The 21,121-nt window shown below is 37.3% G+C and overlaps 1 protein-coding gene across 1 annotated transcript; it reads left to right on the forward strand.

Moving 5' to 3' along the window:
* The first annotated feature begins 3,131 nt into the window (after nucleotides 1-3,131).
* Nucleotides 3,132-20,744, forward strand: dhtkd1 (dehydrogenase E1 and transketolase domain containing 1). The gene is made up of 17 exons (XM_053489880.1): nucleotides 3,132-3,715; nucleotides 3,979-4,131; nucleotides 4,284-4,495; nucleotides 6,298-6,492; nucleotides 8,266-8,535; nucleotides 11,813-11,984; nucleotides 12,146-12,344; nucleotides 12,431-12,743; nucleotides 14,201-14,285; nucleotides 14,425-14,564; nucleotides 14,683-14,833; nucleotides 16,119-16,225; nucleotides 16,375-16,539; nucleotides 16,737-16,819; nucleotides 16,931-17,100; nucleotides 18,859-18,944; nucleotides 19,053-20,744. The coding sequence occupies exons 1-17, from the start codon at nucleotides 3,523-3,525 to the stop codon at nucleotides 19,152-19,154; spliced, it is 2,796 nt and encodes a 931-aa protein (XP_053345855.1). The 5' UTR covers nucleotides 3,132-3,522; the 3' UTR covers nucleotides 19,155-20,744.
* Nucleotides 20,745-21,121: the final 377 nt, after the last annotated feature.

Below are 21,121 nucleotides of genomic sequence, written 5' to 3' on the forward strand. Positions count from 1 at the left end.
AGATTCTTTATGTTGACAATCATTACCAGTGACTAAACTTGCGTGTATGAGTATAACCCTGAAACAAAGCAACAATCTTCACAGTAAGGCGAGGCAGGTCGGCAGCTCAACCAAGGGCATGCTCATCGTCCTTTTCAACCATTTCATGGCATTGTGCATATAGAATTTATCTCCTGGGGACAGACCATCAATAGCAAATTTTAGGTTTTAAAGCATTTGAGGAAAGACATACAGTGAAAACAGAGGTAATCTTAACACTTTTTGCCACCCCCTTGTATACACTGCAGCAGAGGGAAGTTTTGGTCTTGCTTCCGTGGAAAGAATTTTCTTGAAAGCCAGTTTCATCATAGTGCTTGATAGGTTTTGCAATTTACAAATGACAATAATGTCCTTGAAGAAACTATTCCAGAACAGCTGACCTGACATGTCTTAAAGTAACAACTGACTGTTATTTAATTACCTAATGCCATAGGTGTTATTTTGAAAGTTTGAAAATCTGAACTATTTTGCAAGAATGTAGGAAATCAATCAAAACTTGTGTTCAAACTTTTGACTGGTATATTTTACAATTTAATTACATATTACTCTAATAAGTTAAGAATAGCATTACTGTTTTACACCCACAATTACTTGATTTGATCCTGAACACAGGTTATTGTTTATGGTTTGCATATTTGCATGTTCCATCAGTGGCTGTGTTGTTTTCTTTAGGTTCTCTGTGTTCTTCCCAGTTCCTAAATAAATGTTCTCCTAAATGATGCTCCAAAGGTGTGCCTAAATATGTGAGTACTGTACTATGTGAGTAAGGCACTGCAACATTAATGACTAAGCATCACTGTCACCATCAAATAATATTAATTAATTCAACAACATATTACTTTTTTCACTGTGCCATTATTTATTAAACAAAAGTAAAGCCAAAAAAATACTTGGGCAATACTAGGTACCCCGCATAACTCAAAAGCTTGTAGATCCACCTAGCAGCAATAACTTGAAGTAATGGTTTCTGTATGACTATCTGTCTCTTACATCATTTTGGAGAAATTTTGACAGAATCATCTTTACAACATTGAATTAAGTCATTGAGGTTTTTATGAATTCGCTTTAGCATAGGTCCTACCACAGCATTTCAGTTGGGGTGAGGTCTGGACTTTAACCAGGCCATCCCAAAACATTAATTCTTAAATCTTCTTTTCAGCCATTCTGATGTAGATTTACTAATGTACTACAGATCATTGTCCTGTTGCGTAATAGAATTTCGTCCAAGCCTTATGTTGGAAATGCTCCAAATTGTTTGGAAAGATTATGAACTTTCCAGATTAATGTGCAACAACAATTGATTCTCTAAGACCATTGCTTATGAGGGTGTACTAACTTGGAAGCTCAATCAGATTCTTAGTAATCTGACCTTTGATATTTCTCACCCATAAACAGTTTTTCACTTAATTCACTCACTCACTCACTCATCGTCTGTACTGCGTTCATTCTGTGTACAGGGTAATGGGGGGTGGGGGCTAGAGCCTATCCCAGGAGCACAAGGTGGGGTACACCCTGGACGGGGTGCAATCCATCAGGGCACACACACACACACTACAGGAAATTTGGAAATGCCAATTAGCATAATCTGGATGTCTTTGGATAGCAGGAGGAAACCGGAGTACCCGAAGGAAACCCACCAAGCATGGGAACAACATGCAAAGTACATGGCAGACCCAAGGCAGGAATCGAACCAGAACACTGGAGATGCAAGGCCTCAGTGCTAACCACTAAGCCGCCATGTCATCTCAAAAATACAGAACAAAGAAAGTCCCATATTGGATCAATACAGAACAGGTCTTTTAGATTCACATTACAGGACAATACCTTATTTTTACGGGGTTGGTAACCTTTGGTGTGTCCAATACAGTTGATTTTTCTGCTTAAACACACTTGATCTACTGGTTGGAATCTGGTAGGTTACATTACCACCAACTGTAAGTCTCATTTTCTATCATCTTCTATTTTCCAGAGCAGCCTTCCTTAAAACGTCCAATGCTTCCTATAGTTCTCTTCACCACAACACTGACGCAGGTCAGTTCTTTGAAACGAGTGTTTATTGCATAAACCTCTGTTGCCTTAGTCAATGCCGTGAGAACTGTATGGAGGGTGAATGAACATTACATAATGTTACAAATATGAAACGTGAGAAATTTTACAATAACAAAATGCCTTGTTGTTTTTGTTAAGTAAAGAAATTCCTAAATTCCTGAATCTCTTTGTTTGCTTGGTCTTCAGACATCAATAACGGAGAGAGATCTTTTTGAAAATCTTTCATGCAAGACAGACTACTTTATGTCTTAACATCTAAGCAATTACAAATTAACTGTAACACATGAAATTACTGTACTGTAACACATCACTATATATATTTATGAAATTATGTATTTACATGAAAAGCTTAACATATAAAGTATTTTTACTTACTTCCCTAAATACCACTCAGCATCTAGTTGGAGTTTTGTAGGTTGCATCACTCTCCTCAGCTTCCCTGTCCTTTAAAGTTTATTTAACTAATTGGTTAACAGACAAAACACAGTATTGGTGCTGATTTTTGTTATACATATAACACAGAAAATGTGTGTGACAAAGAAGCTACTTCTGAAGTTTGAGATAAGATATACCTTTATTCGTCCCACAATGGGGAAATTTCTAAATTGTTATGCAACGTGGAAGTGACAAATCTTGCCTGACCTAATAAACCCTAAAAATTTAAAGTCAGCTGTTTTGGAGAGATGATTTTATATGTGCACCAAAATGGCGTTTTCCAGTGTTATACTGTCTCGCTTCAAACAATAATCATTTAAAATGCCAATTATAAGTATTCATGCAAAAAATTGTGTAAAGTACATATGACCTGTAAACATTGCTGCTTAAATGTAATTTTAGTAGTGTCTGTAGTGTCAGTAACCATGTCAAATTCATGTTGTAATATCTTAACAATTTTGAATTTAAGAATTACTTTATGTTTATTTTATTTTAATTTAAAAAAAATTTTTTTTTTTAATAAAATATAAATGCGTATGCAAATTTACAAAAAAAAAAAAAAGAATGGGTTGGGAGAAAGACAGCATTAAGTATTATGAAAAATGTTATATGATCCTATGATGTGTTTGGGTGTTGAGGAAGTATAAGCTGTGATGGAAACTGTCCCTCCAGTTCATGTATGTTGTAGACAATCCTGTCCCTCCAGTTTGGGTGTGATATTATTTAGTGTATCTTGGCTGTTCAGTAATTCCAGTGAATTGTCGCCGGAGTAACACTAAAAGGGGTATAATATTGCTCGACTGCTACATGAACGAGTCATTGGTCAATCCGGCTCAATATGACTCCGTCGTCCAATCAGCAACGAGTCCCTAAATCCACTCTCTTTGTGCAGCCAATGAGATGAAGGAAACGGTCACCGCCCCTCGCTCGGGCCTGTAGCGTAGCGTGCTCAGGTTTTAGCCGGTGTTTGTCGATTTCGTCCGGAAGCCACATGCAAAAATGTCCGCCGGCGTTATGCTGAAGAGTTTACACAAACTTAGTCGGTACCCGTTGGCGGTGTTGAGGACGCCGTTAGTAGCTTCCTACCACACGGAGAGAGGTGTTTTTGGGTACAGACCGCGGAGAGGAAACTCCGAGGAGACGGACGCGGAGCTGCAGGAGCTGCTGAATACACACTCCTCTCTCAATCAAGGTCAGTATGGCTTACAGCTGACTTACACACTCACAACAAGCAAGGCGAGACGCAATTCTTCATGCACCCAGTTAGATGCTGTTAGTCAATTATATATCCCTGTTATTGTTTATGGTCTAATATACCTACTGTTTGTATGTCTATTATTATAAATATCCGCTAAAGCAGGGAATGATGTAATCAGATGCTTCTCCAGATTCAAAGTCTTACCGTAATGCTTGTAATAGTTAACGTTAGTTTGTGAATCTGATTTCCCTAAACAGACCATGGCCTGGCACGATTGGTGGAGGCCTATCGCACACATGGACACAAAGCTGCTAAAATTAACCCTTTGATGCCCAGCGCGCCCATCCAGGACAAAGTGCCGGAGATCACCATCCTCAATGGCAGCCTCCCAGGAACTCTTTGCACATCTGGTACGCACTGTTTCTTGGCTCAGGATTTGACAGTAATAGTTGTTTGAACATTTAGGTTTGTTCTCACGATGCCATCTAAATTCTGAGACCGAAAAGCCGCAGGTGCCGAGCTTGGCATTGCATGCTTGCGTCACTGTGTACACCTCCTGCAGGTTTGAGGCACTTTGGGAAAGCTGAGGCCAGGACAGAAGAAGTGGTTGCGTACCTGGAAGACACTTATTGTGGAAGGATGTCTGTGGAGACCAGCCAGCTGCAGAGTCTGGAGGAAAGAGTGTGGATCACTGATCGGTTTGAGGAGCTTAAGAAGGAGAGCTTCACCGCTGAAGAGAGGAGGCAGCTGGCAAAACTCATGCTGGAATCACAGGTGCACCTGCCAGTACAACACACATTCATGGGTTATATGGACAAAACTGAATGATCTGATCTGTAGACACATTCATAAAGAAAGTTTATCGCAGTATTTTGTTAACACATTTAAGTCAAAGGTTGCTTGTATTTCACGCTTAGTAAAACTGTAACCAATTATTGATACAGATGAACTCATAATGCAGGACAGGATTTCTCACACACGTACTGGGTCTGTCTAAATAAGTGGTGTCTAAATGACAGAAAGCTGTTGCTTTAACAGATTTGTGAAACCAGGAATGACACATGTCCTGTGTCTGAAAAGGGCTTCATATCGACCCTTTGTGCTATTGAAGCATCTAGTACTACTACCGTAACACTTTTTACTTATGTTTTATCTACCTGTCAATATAGTTAGTATCTTAGTGTTTAACATATTTTTATCCTAGATATATTCCTAATAATAGCACTAGTGCTGGTACAGTACTATTTAGAGTCTTTTTAGACTTATCAGAATGTGCTGGTCAAGGACATGAACTTGTTGTGTCTCTCACCACTGATCTAATGCAGGATTGAAGGAAAGTGTAACTTTTGTGCTGAAAACTGTCTTCTTCAGTTTCTGTTGGTTAGATAGTCATTCCATTAAAAAAAACAGTTTCGAACAATAAGCTGTTTTATAAACGAGTTGTTCCTTTAAATGGGAGTTTCTAGATGCAATATAATTTTGGTTAATATTTTAGCAACTAAATTATACTTTAGACTCAGCCTAAGTTCTGGACCCCAGCATACTGTGTGCGCAATAATAAAGTATAAACGCAGGCTTTCACAGCATCTGTAGTGAACTATAGAAGGCTGTTTGGTATTATGTTTCACTGTAGATATCCAGTGACATTTGGATATATGTTGCTTGACATGTAATTTGACCTCATGAACAATTTACATGTACACACAGATTACAAGGATATGTGGTTGATTTGTGTAATTTGAAGTAGACAATAGAGATATTTTCAGGTAACTACCTCGGTGCCCTTAGAGGGCATTTGACTGTACAAAATAAAGCCAAGCATGAGCTGGGGTTGTGGTCAGCGTGAAATTTCTGTGGATTTTTTTTTTCCACTTGTCTATATGGGTTTTTATTGTGTTCTCTGGTTTCTCAAAACATCTTAATTTAACCTGCAAGTAGGTGGATTGGTAACTCAGAATTGTGCCTAGAATTGACAATTTGCATGTGTGTGTCTGTGTGTGCGCATGATCTCTGTGATAAACTGGTATTCTATTCAGAACATGTTTCTGCCTCGTGACCTGTTTGTAGGATTGACTCTTACCAGGAAAAAAGTAGTTACTGAATGAAGTAATGAATGGAAAAGTCCTATATGAATGAAATATGCTGATGTGTCATACACACATTGTTCACGCACTGAACCTTGTCTACACACACAGGCTTGAGCCCCAGCCCCTATTATTATTATTTGTAATAATAATAATAATAATAATGATATTTTAATGGCACAATTTCTAGTGACTTGTTGAATTTAATATATTCAGGTGTATTATAAAAGCCAAATTGGCATGTATGTGAATCAGGGTGCTATTTATGCTGATCATGGCTCCTGCCAGATAATCAAAACTAGTATGGCCATGGAACTAATTATGGTCTGGATGACCACTATTTTATTTTGGTGCATTTTGTTTTATTTGTGTCCGTTAGGAAATGCTGAAACAAATGTTTAAATCATATATCTTAAAATATTTTTAAATATGAGATTGCTTACCAATGTGAAATCAAAACTTTAAATTTTTCTTTTTTTTTTAACTCGATAGGAATTTGACCACTTTCTAGGCACCAAGTTTGCCACAGTGAAACGGTATGGAGGAGAGGGAGCAGAGAGCATGATGGGATTTTTCTTTGAGCTTTTCCATTCAGCAGCAAAGAGTGGTGTAACAGATGTGGTAATGGGAATGCCTCATCGAGGACGTCTCAACTTGCTTACTGGCCTTTTGCGTTTCCCACCTGAGGTGAGTGAAAAACAGTGGAAGGGTTGTAAATGTTTTAGTATAGTCCAATATACAGAATCTGTTTAAGTCTTAGAAACTTTAGTATGAAATGAACATTAGCACACAGTGTCTGCCAAGATTGTCAGTCATCCAGGTGAGCTTATCTGGGAGTCAGTTCATGTCAACTGGACATGAACGTTCTTGTTGGGTAGAAAAGTTTTACTCCTCACCCGAGTAGTTTCTTAAGTCTGAGGGAAGTTGGTAAAGTTCCCTATATTTGTATCCTTCAGGTTGTTACATCTTAACAACTATTCCTAAATTCTCTCTCTTGCTTTTTCTTTTTAACAACTCCCCCCCACCCCCCACCCCCATACTTTATAATAACTCCCCCACCTACTCTTACCTTCTCCATTGTAACGAGCCTTTTTAGAAAGGGTAGGATCCTTTGACCCTGCAGGATACAAATATGAGGAACGTACCAACTTCCCTTAGACTGAATAAGCTTTTTTGAAGGGGTTGTGAAATATTTCTACCCAACAGGAAACAAGTCCTGTTGATATTACTCAACCCCCCAAACAGTGCACAGTAGTGCCTAGTGAATATGTAAATTAGGAATGTTTTTACTTAAACCAACAAGGACTTGTTTTATGTGGCATCTGTTTGTAAAAATGTTCAATGCCCTGTGGTTTTCTTCATTGGAACTAATATCAGAATGTTTGTGGATTTTACATATCGGTTATGTTGGAGAACCCCTGGAAAGCTATAACGCATCCTTGGTGTAACAGGCCCTTGTTTGTCTACTTCTTTTGTAGTTACATAAAAATACAGATGCATACGTAAATCAGGCGTACTGAATTAAACTATTTACAAGTAAAAGTAGTTTTAAATTCTTCATGGTACTATGTAACCAAAAGGTGAAGAGAATAAACCATGGAGGTAGAGGATTGTCCTAAGAAACTTATGAGGTTTGGTGTATATTGTCACTTAGTCCGCTTAGTTCACTTAGTAGGATTATCAGATAATTTCCAGGTTCAGTGGTCAAATCTCAAATAGTGTTGAATGGAAAGCTAGTTTTCTATGTAGGGTGTAAGTTAGAATCACTTGTTCTACAAAACAAGTAGTGCTCTTGATCAGGAATTACAGAGATTTGGTATTTACCGTTGAGTTGGGTAATAGTTAGCTTTTTAGCCATAAACAAAAGGACACAGACAGTTGAGAGACGATACAGAATGACTTGGAAGCAGTTACTACGGAGACAACGTGTTGTTTAAAATGGCAAGTGCAAGTTGCTGAAAGTGCTTCTGTGTCTGGTTTTGCATGTGGGTTTTGGCAGGCAGCTGTTCTCTCCTCAGTCCTGCTGACCATACCGACCTGCTTTCACCCATGCTGGCGACTGACAGTTATAACATATACATAGTTATAACATTGCCTTTCAAGAAATTTCATGTGGTGGGCTTTTCAGTACTCTAGATAATTTTATTTTAGAAAGTCCTTTACTTTTCCTACCTTGATTAACAGTTAACCTGAATTGTTGTTGGAGTGTTGGCATAGAATGCTAAATGTGTTGTATTACTACAAGTTGTAATTTACTTGATGTACAGCATGATCTTTGAGATATTGTGTTTGCAAGCCTCTTTTCACTGTTTTGTTTGCAAAAATCAATGAGCCGGGCAACCATTTTGTAAAACTTTTTGATAAATAGTACCTACTTTATTCAAAAAAGTTGAATAGTTCTAGCACTATCTTGTTTGCATTCTCCACCTTTATCTCTTCTTTTATTTATTTTTACTCTAGTTGATGTTTCGAAAAATGAGAGGTCTCAGTGAATTCCCAGAGAACTCTCCTGCCATCGGGGATGTCCTCTCTCACCTCACATCTTCTGTGTACCTGGAAATGGGCACTGGCCAGCCTCTCCATGTTACTATGCTTCCCAACCCATCCCATCTGGAGGCCATTAACCCTGTTACTCAGGGAAAAACACGTGGCCGACAGCAGGTCAAACAGGATGGAGATTATTCCAACGACAGCCATGCAAGGCCTGGAGATAGAGTCATTTGTTTACAGGTACCATTTGAAAATCTACGTATAAAGGCTTGTATTACAATTGCACCTTGCATCATAAATTTTTTTTACAGATGCAAACTGATCTGGATCAATTTGTTACGAAATGAAAATATTATCATGTTCTTAGATTGATCTATGTAATTTCATATGTTTATCTATTTATTCATGACTTTTTTTTCTGGTTCCACATGTCTTTTTTTTTTTTTTTTTGCACCTACAAGCATTCAAATGAAAACCCTAAAAGTGCAAAACATACTTTACACAGCTGTCATTTTACATGTGTTATGAGCAAAGTAAAACTCTGTTTTTGACCACTAAAGGAGGCATTAGTGGAAAGCCTGTTGGACAAAGAGTTGGAACAGATGGTGCTTCCGCAACAGGAAGTTTTTTTTCTTTTCTTTTTTTTTGAGGAATCCAGACCACTTGTTTAGCACTAAAAGACTTGCTTTGATGATGTAGAAAGTTATATGCCTTTGTGACATTTTAGGAAAGCATTTTTTAAAGGTTTTTATTAACTTGTCCTCATATATTTTAGCAACCTTTGGTCTCAACAGGACTTGTGTGGATTTCAAGCACTGATTCATTTAGTTTGACCATTGAAATTCGATATGAAGGTCAAGATCCATTGGCTTTCTCTGAAACACTGGGATGCTGAATTAATTTTGCTTGATTGCTTCCACAAACTTTTCAAAAATCATTGCTGGATTTTTTGCACATTACCTTTGACAGAAATTGTGCAACTAAAACTTATGGTCCTCTTCTTTCAGACCTGTTTTTTTTTTAATCATACATTTCATAGGAAATTCCATGTGATACTGGTCTAGGAAATAATTTTTTATAATTTTATTGTTTTCAACCTTGTTCATTAATACTGAAGACATTGAAATTATGAAAGAACAAATATGGAATAATGTAGTCAACAAAAAGTGTTAAATAACCGAGAATATGTTTTACATTTTAGATTCTTTAAAGTAGCTATCTTTTGCTTTAATGACAGCTTTGCACACACTTGGCATTCTCTCGTTTAGCTTCATGAGGTTGTCACCTGGAATGTTTTTCCGACAGTCTTAAAGGAGTTCCTGTTGAGGTGTTGAGTACTTGCTGTCTGTGAATTACTTTTCCTTCCATCTCCGGTCCTACTCATCCAAACCATCTGAATCGGATTTATATTGAGTGATTGTGCAGGCCAGGTCATCTGATGCAGCACTCCATCACTCTCCTTCTCGGCCAAATAGCTCTTGCATAATATAGAGGTGTTTGTGGTCATTGTCCTGTTGGAAAACAAATGATGGTCCCACTAAACACAAACCAGATGGGACAGCATGTCATTGCAAAATGTTGTGGTTCCCATTCTTGTTAAGTGTGGTTTCAATTTGAAGTCCCAACAGTGTCAACACTAAAGTGCCCCCACACCATCACACCTCCTTCTCCATGCTTCACAGTAGAAACTACACATTTTAACAAATACATGGCGGTTAGAACCAAAAATCTTTGGACTCATCAGAGCAAAGGACAGTTTTTTGCTGATATGTCTATTTCTTGTGTTTTTTGGCCCAAACGCATCTCTTCTCCTTGTTGTTTTTCCAAGATACTTGTTTCTTTGCTGCAATTTGACCATAAATGCCAGAATCATGCAGTCTCCCTTGAATGGTGGATGTTAAAATATTTCTGCCACTTCAGAAACTCCGGGAAGCATTTATGTGGGCTTTAGTCTGCTGTAAACCAGCAGTTCATGAAATGTGGACCTTCATTTCTTAAAGAAATGATTTTTCCTTACTTAACTGAACATTTCTTGACACAATATGGATTTGCACAGTAGTTGTAGTAGCACTAATATGGTTGTCACTGTACCCACCCGTACTGATGGTCTAAAGCACATTAAGAAGACAGGAAATGTCACAAGTTAACTCCTATGAATTGAAAACCATTTCAGGTTAGTACCTTGTAAATTTGATGAGAGAATGCCAAGTTTTGTCATCAAAATTAAATGTAGTTACATTAGACTAATCTACGTTTAAAATATTTTCTGGCTACGTTTTCTTTTATAGCTTGGATGTCTTCAGTATTAATGTATAATGTTAAAAATAAAATAAATAAACACTGAAGAAGAAAGTATGTGCAAACCTTTGACGGGTAGTATATGTTAAGGATCATTTCATACTGGGTCTTTCAGCAGGACTCCTTCTGGTGGCTTCAGCATTTCTAGTTAGTCCAGCTTTTTCTTGTTGCCATCTATTTCCTGTATACCAGTTGCCTTTTTCTAGCAAAAAATTACATAACATGATGCTTCTCCCATGCTTCTGTGATAGGATGGCATTCTTCAGAATAAAAATTTTTACCCTTTCTATGCATACACAACACTGACAAATATGGCCAAACAGCTTAACTTTTCGTTTCCTCCAACAAGCTGCTGATCACCTGCAATTCTCAGTCTGGATTTTTTTTTTATACCTGTCTTGAAGTAAATGCATGCAACTCTTTTACTAGTTATTTTGTCATTTTTTGAGGGTCTGTTAAATTTCATTCAAAGTTTGTTCGTCTTTGGTAGGTAATTCATGCTTGTTTCCTGACCATTGCAGTATCTGTTTCGTAGCAAGTGCAAAAGTTGATTGTACCGAGGAATTTGGTAGAAAAAACTTCCAATTAAGTTGTTTTTAGGAAAATGCTCCCAAAAATAAACCGGACAATTTTAAACAAAATAATTTTCTAATGTCTTGGCTCAGTTGATTGGGTTTTCTTTTTCTTTTTGTCCTAAATTTTCTTTTACAGCCACAGATGCACTCCAAGTTAACTCTTTATTAATGACAATTGGGAAATCAGAAGCTTCTATAAGTCATTACATTAATTTCGTTGATCTTTCAGACAGTCACTTGTAAATATGTGTGAACTTTTAACAGACTTGAATTCTGATGTGAAGTAAAGCTGAAAATAAATACAATTGTTTATTTTAACAGTTCCACTTGACTTCCTGCTAAAATGTCTGCTAAAATGAGTTTTAAAATGAGTTTTGAAATTGTGGTTGAATAGCTTTATACTTGAAGTATGCAAATTGCTTTTGGTTCTACAACTGTATAAGTTGTACAGTATATGTTTAAATATATATAAATTATTTTATTATCCTTGCAGTGTATTTTAAGTCAAATGTATTTTAAGCCATGTATTGAATTTAATATTTTTTTTCCACATCTACAAAGAATCCTTAGTGTGAATTCTGACTTTTATAAATAAAGGAAGCCAAAGCAAATGCTTTTCAAACTCTGTCTTTTGTTATGTTCAGGTTCATGGTGATGCCTCATTCTCTGGGCAAGGAATTGTACCCGAAACATTCACCCTGTCAAATCTCCCTCACTTCAGAGTTGGTGGAAGCATCCACCTTATTGTGAACAATCAAGTGGGCTATACCACTCCCTCCGAGAGAGCCCGCTCATCCTTCTACTGCAGTGATATTGGTAGGTTTGTAAACTGAATACAAGTTGAATAAAATCAGTGCATTATTAATGCATATTAAATGTATTTCATGTTGATGAGTGAAAGTGTTTGCACATGGGTTTACCTGTGCTGACGACTGTGTGCTGTGTGACTAGATAGACTGTTTTGGTCTTTCTTTCAGGTAAGATGGTCAGTTGTGCTGTGATCCATGTAAATGGCGATGACGCCGAAGAGGTTCTCAGAGCGACACGGTTAGCTGTGGAGTATCAAAGGCGCTTCAGGAAGGATGTTATAGTCGACCTGCTGTGTTACCGACAATGGGGTCACAATGAGCTGGATGAGCCATTCTTCACAAACCCTGCCATGTACAAAATCATCCGGTGAGCTCTCCGTCTATTCTGACCTCAGTTATTTGTGCCATAAATAAATAATATTGCTATACCAACTGGTATACTACATTCGTTAGCTCAAGGAAGAGCATCCCTGATTCCTACACTGATCAGCTGATCTCAGAGGGATTGATGACGGAGGAAGAAAGCAGTCAGATTAAAACAGCCCACCACTCCTTGCTCAGTGATCGTTTGGCCAACATGACTTTCTATAGCCCTCCTCCCACCAACCTGCAGGGCCGCTGGGGAGATCTGATAGAGCCACAGAACAAAGTTTCAACCTGGGACACTGGTGTGGATGTTCCCCTGCTTCAGTATGTGGGAGCAAAGTCAGTTGAGATCCCCAAGGAGATCCATGTGCACAGTCACCTTGTGAAAACACATGTAAAGGTAAGTTAAAAATTAAATTGTTTTATGATGATTTTTTCGGCTATTTTGGAACATAGACTTCAAATTCAAATTTTAAAATGCTTAGACAACTGCTCATGACCTTAAAATAAAAGACTATGAATAAGAAATAAATATGAAAAATAAAATAAAAGGTAAATTTAACTAGGAAAGAATAAAATAAAATATCAAATTAAAGTTAAAATAAAATAACTGTACAACAAAAATACACAATATAAAAAAAATATGAAGAAATATAGAACAAAAAGAAAACAGCTGTACAAAGTAGGTATAGATTTATTTATTTATTTATTTATTTAATTATAGACTTTACCCTGGAAAACCTTCTCACCCAACATTATCGCCTCAATAATGCTCTTTTAGTCGACTAAAAACAAATAATCACAGACGCACTTCAAAATAAGGCTTTCCTAAAGAGTAGAGGTTATTATAACAGCAAGATGGGACTAAATTTGGAATATGTTCAACAAGCCCATATAAGTGTTCAAAATACTTTTGGCGATAAGGATTTTCTTTCTGCAAATATCACACTGGGGAAGAGGCCAGTTTAACAAACACAATAATGAGAGCAGTCAGTCTACAGTCGAAATCTTACATGGATACAGCTGGTAAACCACTGAATCATGCCAGTACATCTTATAAAATGTCACCACATTTAGTGAATAAAGACATAAAAACGATGGACATTTACAGAAGTCCTCTAATTCACAGTAAAAAAAATGAATGGTGAAAACATTTTAAAGGCAGCTATATGACCATGAAAGATGACCCTGACCAAGGTGGCTCAGGGCCCACTGCAGTCATTTCATGATCATTTAGTGAGCTCATCTGGCTCACTAGAACCTCATCTGGAAATTAAAAGATAACCCTGTCATCAACTTTCAGAGCAGTTGCATATGTCTGTGTGAACTGTACACACACCTATTCACAAACACCGCTTGCTCATTAGAGGAACTTTTTTTTTTTATTATTTTTTCTTTGTTTTCCTTTGTTTGTTGTTTCATTGAGACAGTAGTCTCTTTTGCAAAACTTGACTGAAAGTTTTTGCCACATCCCCTGTACATTCCTGGCCTTTACACATGTTTAAGCCATTAAAGGAGTTCCTGGGAGGCCGGCATGAAGTAGGAATGGCTCTAGTGTACAGAGAAAACTTACTACGTTAATTGTGTCTAAGCACTAGTGAAATGCTGGGATAAGTGCATTAGTGTAGCAGGGGATTATATAGAGAAATAAAGGTAGTACACACATCTATGTTCCGTTATTCTGCACAGTCCTGCAAGACCTGGTTTGGCTTGAGTATCACTTGTATTAAAATAATAATAGAAAAGGAAAGGATTAAATTAATATTTTCTTTATTTATTTACATTTGCTTGCTAAATGAATGACTACTTTTCATGATGTCTCATGCAATTGATTGGATTCTGCATTTTTCTTCACAGGCAAGACTACAAAAACTCGAAGCGGGTACTGCACTGGATTGGTCCACTGCTGAGGCGCTGGCATTTGGCACACTCCTCTGTCAGGGTAAGCAGACTCCTTTAGTTTAAGCCTTTAATTAATGAGTGCTCATGCTGTCCAGCCTAAGTACTGAGTTACCTAACGTTGCTTGGTTGTACAGTATGTGTAGGATGCCACCTTTTATTTTCTGTTTGCTTTAATGTAGGCTTTAACGTGCGGATCAGTGGCCAGGATGTTGGCCGTGGTACATTTAGTCAACGTCATGCCATGGTTGTGTGCCAGGAGTCCAATGACATGTATATCCCACTCAATCACATTGACTCTCAACAAAAAGGTCATCTAGAGGTCAGATTGTCACAGTCCAATCAACAAGTTATTAAGTACACTTTTATCTCTTTACATATTTTCTATCACCGTAGAGTGGATTATGGTTGATTAGTGGCATATGTGTGTCTTGTTTCAGGTGTGTAACAGTGCACTTTCTGAAGAAGCAGTGTTGGGTTTTGAGTACGGGATGAGTATTGAGGAGCCAAATCTACTGCCCATATGGGAAGCTCAGTTTGGGGATTTCTTTAATGGGGCACAAATCATCTTTGACACGTTTATCTCTGGAGGTAATAATAACAACAACAATAATAATAATAATAATTACAACATTGATAAACTATTTTGCCAAAAGTATTCGCTCGCCTGCCTTCACATGCATATGAAACTGAGTAACATCCAATTCTTAATCCATAAGGCTTATTATGATGTTGGCCCACCCTTTGCAGCTATAACAGCCTGAACTCTTCTGCGAAGGCTTTTTACAAGGTTTAGGAGTGTGTTTATGGGAATTTTTGACCATTCTTTAAGGAGCACTTTCAGGAGCATTCTTCTTTCAGTCACTGATGTTAGCCGAGAATGCATGGCTTGCAGTCTTCTCACTAATTAATCCCAAAGGTGTTTTATCAGGTTAAGGTCAGGACTCTTTGCAAGCCAGTTTTTCGCTCATCCATGTCCTTATGGACCTTGCTTTGTGCACTTGTGCACAGTCATGTTGGAACTGGTGTGGGGTTGTTTTTCAGGAACTGGTGTGGGGTTGTCCGACTTCAAAAATGCACTTATGGAAGAATCGTAAAAAATCCAAGAGAAGTTGAAACTGTTATAGCTGCAAAGGGTGGGCCAACATCATAACAAACCCTATGGATTAAGAATTGGATTTTACTCAAGTTCATAAGCAGGCGAGCAAATACTTTTGTCAGTATATTATATCTCTAAGGTAATTGTGTGAAAGCGTAGAAAAACCTGTCAGTGTGCGTCTATGATGGGTGTGCAACTAAATTTTTGTCGTTCCTCAATCACTCCGGGGTCTTACTAGGTAGACGGCCTCCTCTTCTGCAGGTGTGCGAAGGGGTGGGGCTGTGGGCATAGACACGGCTGTTGATTAATTATCATTTAGGGATCTCGATCTTCTCCTCGCGCTGTAAAAACAAGGCGCTGAGTGTAGCTCGGGGCCTGATCCTGGAGATCTACTGACCCAAGGCCTTTGCACAGTGGAAGCTTAAACCCAATGTTAGCGGGGTGATGTAATGTGCCCCAGGGACCTCAAGGACAGTAAGGGAATATCACCATTTGATACAACCGTAAAAAAGGCATTTTCGCTTGCCCCAAGCTTCCGCATTTTTCCTACCTCTTTTTTTATAAATAAATTTTACCTATTTACTGTAAGACCAAGAAAACTTTGTGCCTATTCTGTACTATACTGTAGATGAAATTTTAAGATTTTGGTGGTTTTCCCAGGCCAACACACAGTTCTCCTGATTTGCACATCTCGTGCTTCTTCAACAGTTAGACTAGTGGTGTCATGCCAGGAAGGAAAAACATATCCTTAAGAAAAAAGTGATTTTCTTCTTTAAGGTGAGGCAAAGTGGTTGCTGCAGAGCGGCATGGTCATCCTACTTCCACACGGATACGACGGAGCGGGCCCGGAGCACTCATCCTGCCGCATTGAGCGTTTCTTACAAGTGAGCAGTTTTTTTTTTTTTTTTTTTTTTTACCTTGTTCAATACGCAAAGACTTTTGACAAATCCAGAATCTGTCCTACTGTATTGATTGGCAGGTTGTGGTATTGTCATTGTTGTTATTATTATTATTATTATTATTATTATTACAGCTGTGTGACAGTAAGGAGGAAGGCATTGATGGTGATACAGTAAATATGTCTGTAGTGAATCCAACAACCCCGGCTCAGTACTTCCACCTGCTAAGGAGACAGATGATCCGAAACTTTCGCAAACCACTCATTGTAGCATCACCAAAAACACTGTTGCGTTTTTCTGTGAGTTCTGCATTAGATGCTTTTCCAACACGAGTTTGTTTTTACTTGGATATTTTCAGTGGTGGCTCAGTGTATGCCAGCTAATTTGACATTTATTACTGCCCTTTGTTGTTTACTGTCCTGCAAACATTTCACACTCTTGTGCATTTTGTTTGTCTCAAGTATTTGAGAAGACCTGTTATTCTGTGTAACACTAGGGGGCAGTGTCGAGCTTGGAGGAAATGGGATCTGGAACTAACTTTAAGCCTGTAATAGGTGACACCTCTGTAAATCCTGAGAGGTAAGCCATAAAGTGAAGGAGCAGATTTTGTTAATGTTTAACTCTAAAATAAAAACAATAATCAAACCTTTCTGTCATAATGTCTAAATTTTTTCTTATGCATGGTGTTAGTGTGCAGCGAGTGTTGCTTTGCTCGGGCAAGCACTATTATGCATTGCTGAAACAAAGAGAGACATTGCCCGAGGCATGTAAGAACACAGCGCTGATCAGAGTAGAGGAGCTTTGCCCTTTCCCCACAGACGCCCTACAGCAGGAATTCTGCAAATACAGCAAAGCCAAAGGTGAGGCATTGTCATGACATTACATGCTTCTTATATATAGCTTAAATCAATAGAGCAAGAAAGCATTACAGATTGCTCGGGAAATCACTTTTCTTTTAAGCTTTCCTGAAACATTAATCTTTGTATTTGATTGTGTTTTTAATTTTTATTTAAGTACAAAACACAGTATTGGTACTGATAAATTTTTGAAATATTATAATACAGAAAATGTGTGTTCCAAAGAAGCCACTTTTAAAGTTTATGCAAGTTTATTTTGCTTCCCCAAAATTGAGCCATTTTAAAGAAATGATTTTATATGTGCATAAAAAATTTCCATTTTTATTATAATACTGTCCTGCTTCAAACAATAATTAAAAATGCAAATTTTTATGCAAAAATTGCCAATTCTAATATTTTCGAAGCATATGACCTGTAAAAATTGGTGCTTAAATTAAAGCATTCTTGCAAAATTAAGGATTTTTTTCCCAAATTACTAACAGTGGTTTTGTTTAAATGCCTAAAAAGTGGCACACACTTATGTGGCCATAAAACATTATAAATCTATGGTTTATTCAGTTAAAATTGCTTTTTGTAAACTGCCCAGTAATCATAGTTAGCACATATACCATTAAAGTTTTAGGTCTACTGTAGTGCTTTGCATGAAAGCTTAAAAAGCAAAAAAATCTGTAGTGTCAAATTGTCAAATTCATGTTGCAATATCTAGTTGAATTACAATTGAGATCATTGAAAGATTTAAATTCCAAAAAGTTACAGACACTACAGAAAAGGGCATGAAATTTTATTTAGCAAATGTGTTGTTTTTTTTCTTTTTATCTGCTAAAATGTGCATGCATATTTAAAAAAAAACGAAGCATGGATCTCAGATAAGAAGCATTAAGTAATATGAAAAATTGTTAATTCTATCTGAAAATTCACTTTTTTACCAAGGTGAGACACATTTGGCACCAATACCATTTTTTGGCCGCTGATATTTCACAACACAAAGCTGTTACTAACTAATTGTAAATGAGCACAAATGATCCTCAAGCACAGTACCATTATGCCTGTCACGTTTCGCATCCCTTGCATATGATGTAAACTGTATAAACATCTGACCATCACACTCGTATATGCTTTTTGTCCACCCTGTTCCAGATGGAAACTCCCAGCATTTAAACACAATAAGCTTTACTCTGCTGGGAAAGCTTTCCGCTTAGATATTAATGTAGCTGTGGGGATTTGTGTTCATTCCGTTTCAAGAGCTTTAGAGAGGATGGGCACTGATTGGATGCAGAGCCTGGGCATTTCAGTTCATCCCTACCAGTGATCAGTGAGGTTGAGTTCAGGCCTCTGTGTAAGATACCCAAGTTCTTTTTTTTTCATTATGAAACTTTATGAAACAGGGCAATGTCACATTTCAGCAGGTTTGGGCCTTTTAGCTTCAGTAAAGAAAAATTGTAATTCTACAGCATATAGAGACATTCTGTAAATAAGTCTCCTTTCTGATTTCCTGGCAACAGAAGGTGTGATGTTCAGATGTAAACATGCTTATGGCCATAAAGAGAGCTGAAAAATGAGTTATGGGTGTATATTTAATACATACATGAAGGTGTAAAACCAATTGACATTTACAGTTTAGCAGGGAATTTCATATATATGTGGACAATCAAATGTCCCTGTTTGATTTGAACGCACCTCATAGTATATGTTTTGTGCTTGGTGCATTCGGTTGTTTCTTATCCACTTTTAAATCTTATTGTTTAAAACTTCTACTTCTAGAGTTTATCTGGAGCCAAGAAGAGCCACAAAACATGGGATCCTGGTTTTTTGTGTCTCCCCGATTTGAAAAACAGCTTGGCCGTAAGGTGGGGATGTTTAAATCTTTTTCTTTTTTATTTATTTCACTTCATATTACCTCATATTTTGATCTGTATCAAGGACTGCTTATTAATGTTTTCATTGCTTCTATCTAGCTGCGGTTGGTCAGTAGGCCCCCTCTGGCTGCCCCTGCTGTGGGCATCGGTACTCTCCACCATCAGCAGCATGAGGCTATCCTTACAGCCTCCTTCTCCTGATACACAAAGCATTAACCCAACTGGGCCCAGCACAGAACTTGGCATACGGTACAGCTGCCACAGGGCACTTCTCCCAACCAGCATCTGTGCCACATTTTTACTGTGATAGTTTTTACCAACAGTATGTTCATTTTTTTTCCTTTATGTTTTACTGATATTAAGGGGGGTTAGAGTTCAGACTCTAAATTTAGGTATGTAGTAATTAAGTACTTTTATAAGTACATTACAATAGGTCTTGGTCATTATAAAGCTTTCTGCTCTGCACACCGACTATAAGGTTTGTGACCTGAAATGCAAGTAGAATGTAAATAATCCGGGCCAAATTCCACAACTCTTGTCCTGTTTTCATTCCAAGTCGAGATCTTTCTCAGTCTTTTACAGTTAATCTATTTAGTACAAATTTTATTATTTTCTTTTCCTGGAACTAACCGTATGGTAAAGTAAACATGTTAAACATGTACTTAATACACTGCTACTTAGAACAATACCAACATAAATAAGTTTAGTGGGACTGCTGAAACTTCACATGAGACTCAGCTGAACTTTGGAATGAGAACAGAACGAGGGTTGTGAAATTTGGCCCCCATTATTTACATTGTACTTGCATTCCAGATGACAGACTTCATGGTCGGTTTGCAGAGCAGGAAAAGTTGACAACCAAGACCTGCTGTAATGTACTTATGTACCTTAATCCTAATTTAAGACAGATTCGAAAAATCCAGACTATCCCTTAAAAACAATGTTCAGATCCACACTGAGAGTCAAAGGAATCTATGATAGATGAAGTATCAATTAAATCAATCAATTATAATTTCTTGAATATGGGAAAATTATTTAGAGCCATATGGGAATTTTCAGTTGCAGTGTTAGACGCACAATTAGGATCAAGCTTTGCTGAGAAAATAAGACCCAGCAACCATGCATTTGTCCAGGTGCAAAGTATTCAGATTTATCTCACAATTATCAACACTTTAAAAAACGCACAAAAAGGGAAACCGTTTCAAATTACAGAAAGCAATCCCCATAACCCCAACAGATTACATTAAAGCCAGCTAATTTGTCAAATTTCGAAATTGTCTTCCTAAAGTTTACATAATGAGAGTGAATTGTTTATTAGTAAAACACCCCCACACACATATATAGATATATAATGAAGGGCTTCATCAGTTTTTAATGATAGAAGGATTTTTACTGCCATGATGTACATGATATACTATATGTGCCTAATAAAATATCAGAAGGACTGATCACATTAGATTTATTATATTTTACAAATTACATTAATTATTTGTTGAAAACAAAAATGGCGCTAGAGTTTTAGACAGTTTGCTTTTTTGTTTAAAGTATTTTACATATACGACCTGTAGGATAACTTTTAACACCACAGACTTGATTAAATCTTATAGTCTATATTGGGGTTTACTGGACAGTTTGAAATGTACTCTCAGGAACATGCACTCTGTAATTACTCTGTAATTCATTTTCTTAGTAAAGCTGCTGTGATTGTCCACCCTTTGACTTTCTTTCCCCTGTTCTCTGAGAACCACTGTTGTACATTTAAGTTGAAAACAATTAAATATAATTTTGTGACATTGTGTGTAGTTTCCATACCTGGTAACTTGGATTTTAGTTACATAAGAACAGCAATAGATATGGGAAACTATCTTTGTCCTGTAGAACTTCTTTTTGTGTTTACATTTGCCTTGTCATTACTTCACTATATAATGTGTTTACATTTGCCTTGTCACAAAACTTCACTATATTCATTTTGCACACATTTTGTTGTTTAACGGTCTGAAAATGTGCTTTTAACAACACAAATTGCCGTAAAACAGCTTTTTAGAAATCTGAAGCAGGTTTGTATCTATGATTAACAAAACAGTGGTGACAGTGCTAAGGAAAAACCAGAATCAAAAGGAAACCCATGCTCCTTTGGAGAACATTGGATATTAGGATTATCAATCATT

The sequence above is a fragment of the Clarias gariepinus genome, chromosome 2 (genome assembly GCF_024256425.1).
Source record: "Clarias gariepinus isolate MV-2021 ecotype Netherlands chromosome 2, CGAR_prim_01v2, whole genome shotgun sequence".
Taxonomy (NCBI): Eukaryota; Metazoa; Chordata; class Actinopteri; order Siluriformes; family Clariidae; genus Clarias; species Clarias gariepinus.

Excerpts from the sequence above, each read along its gene's own strand:
- dhtkd1 (XM_053489880.1), top strand. The coding sequence starts at position 3,523 with ATGTCCGCCGGCGTTATGCTGAAGAGTTTACACAAACTTAGTCGGTAC. Across the intron at positions 8,536-11,812 it reads ATAGAGTCATTTGTTTACAG|GTTCATGGTGATGCCTCATT; the intron begins GTACCATTTGAA and ends TGTTATGTTCAG. Across the intron at positions 12,744-14,200 it reads TTGTGAAAACACATGTAAAG|GCAAGACTACAAAAACTCGA; the intron begins GTAAGTTAAAAA and ends TTTTCTTCACAG.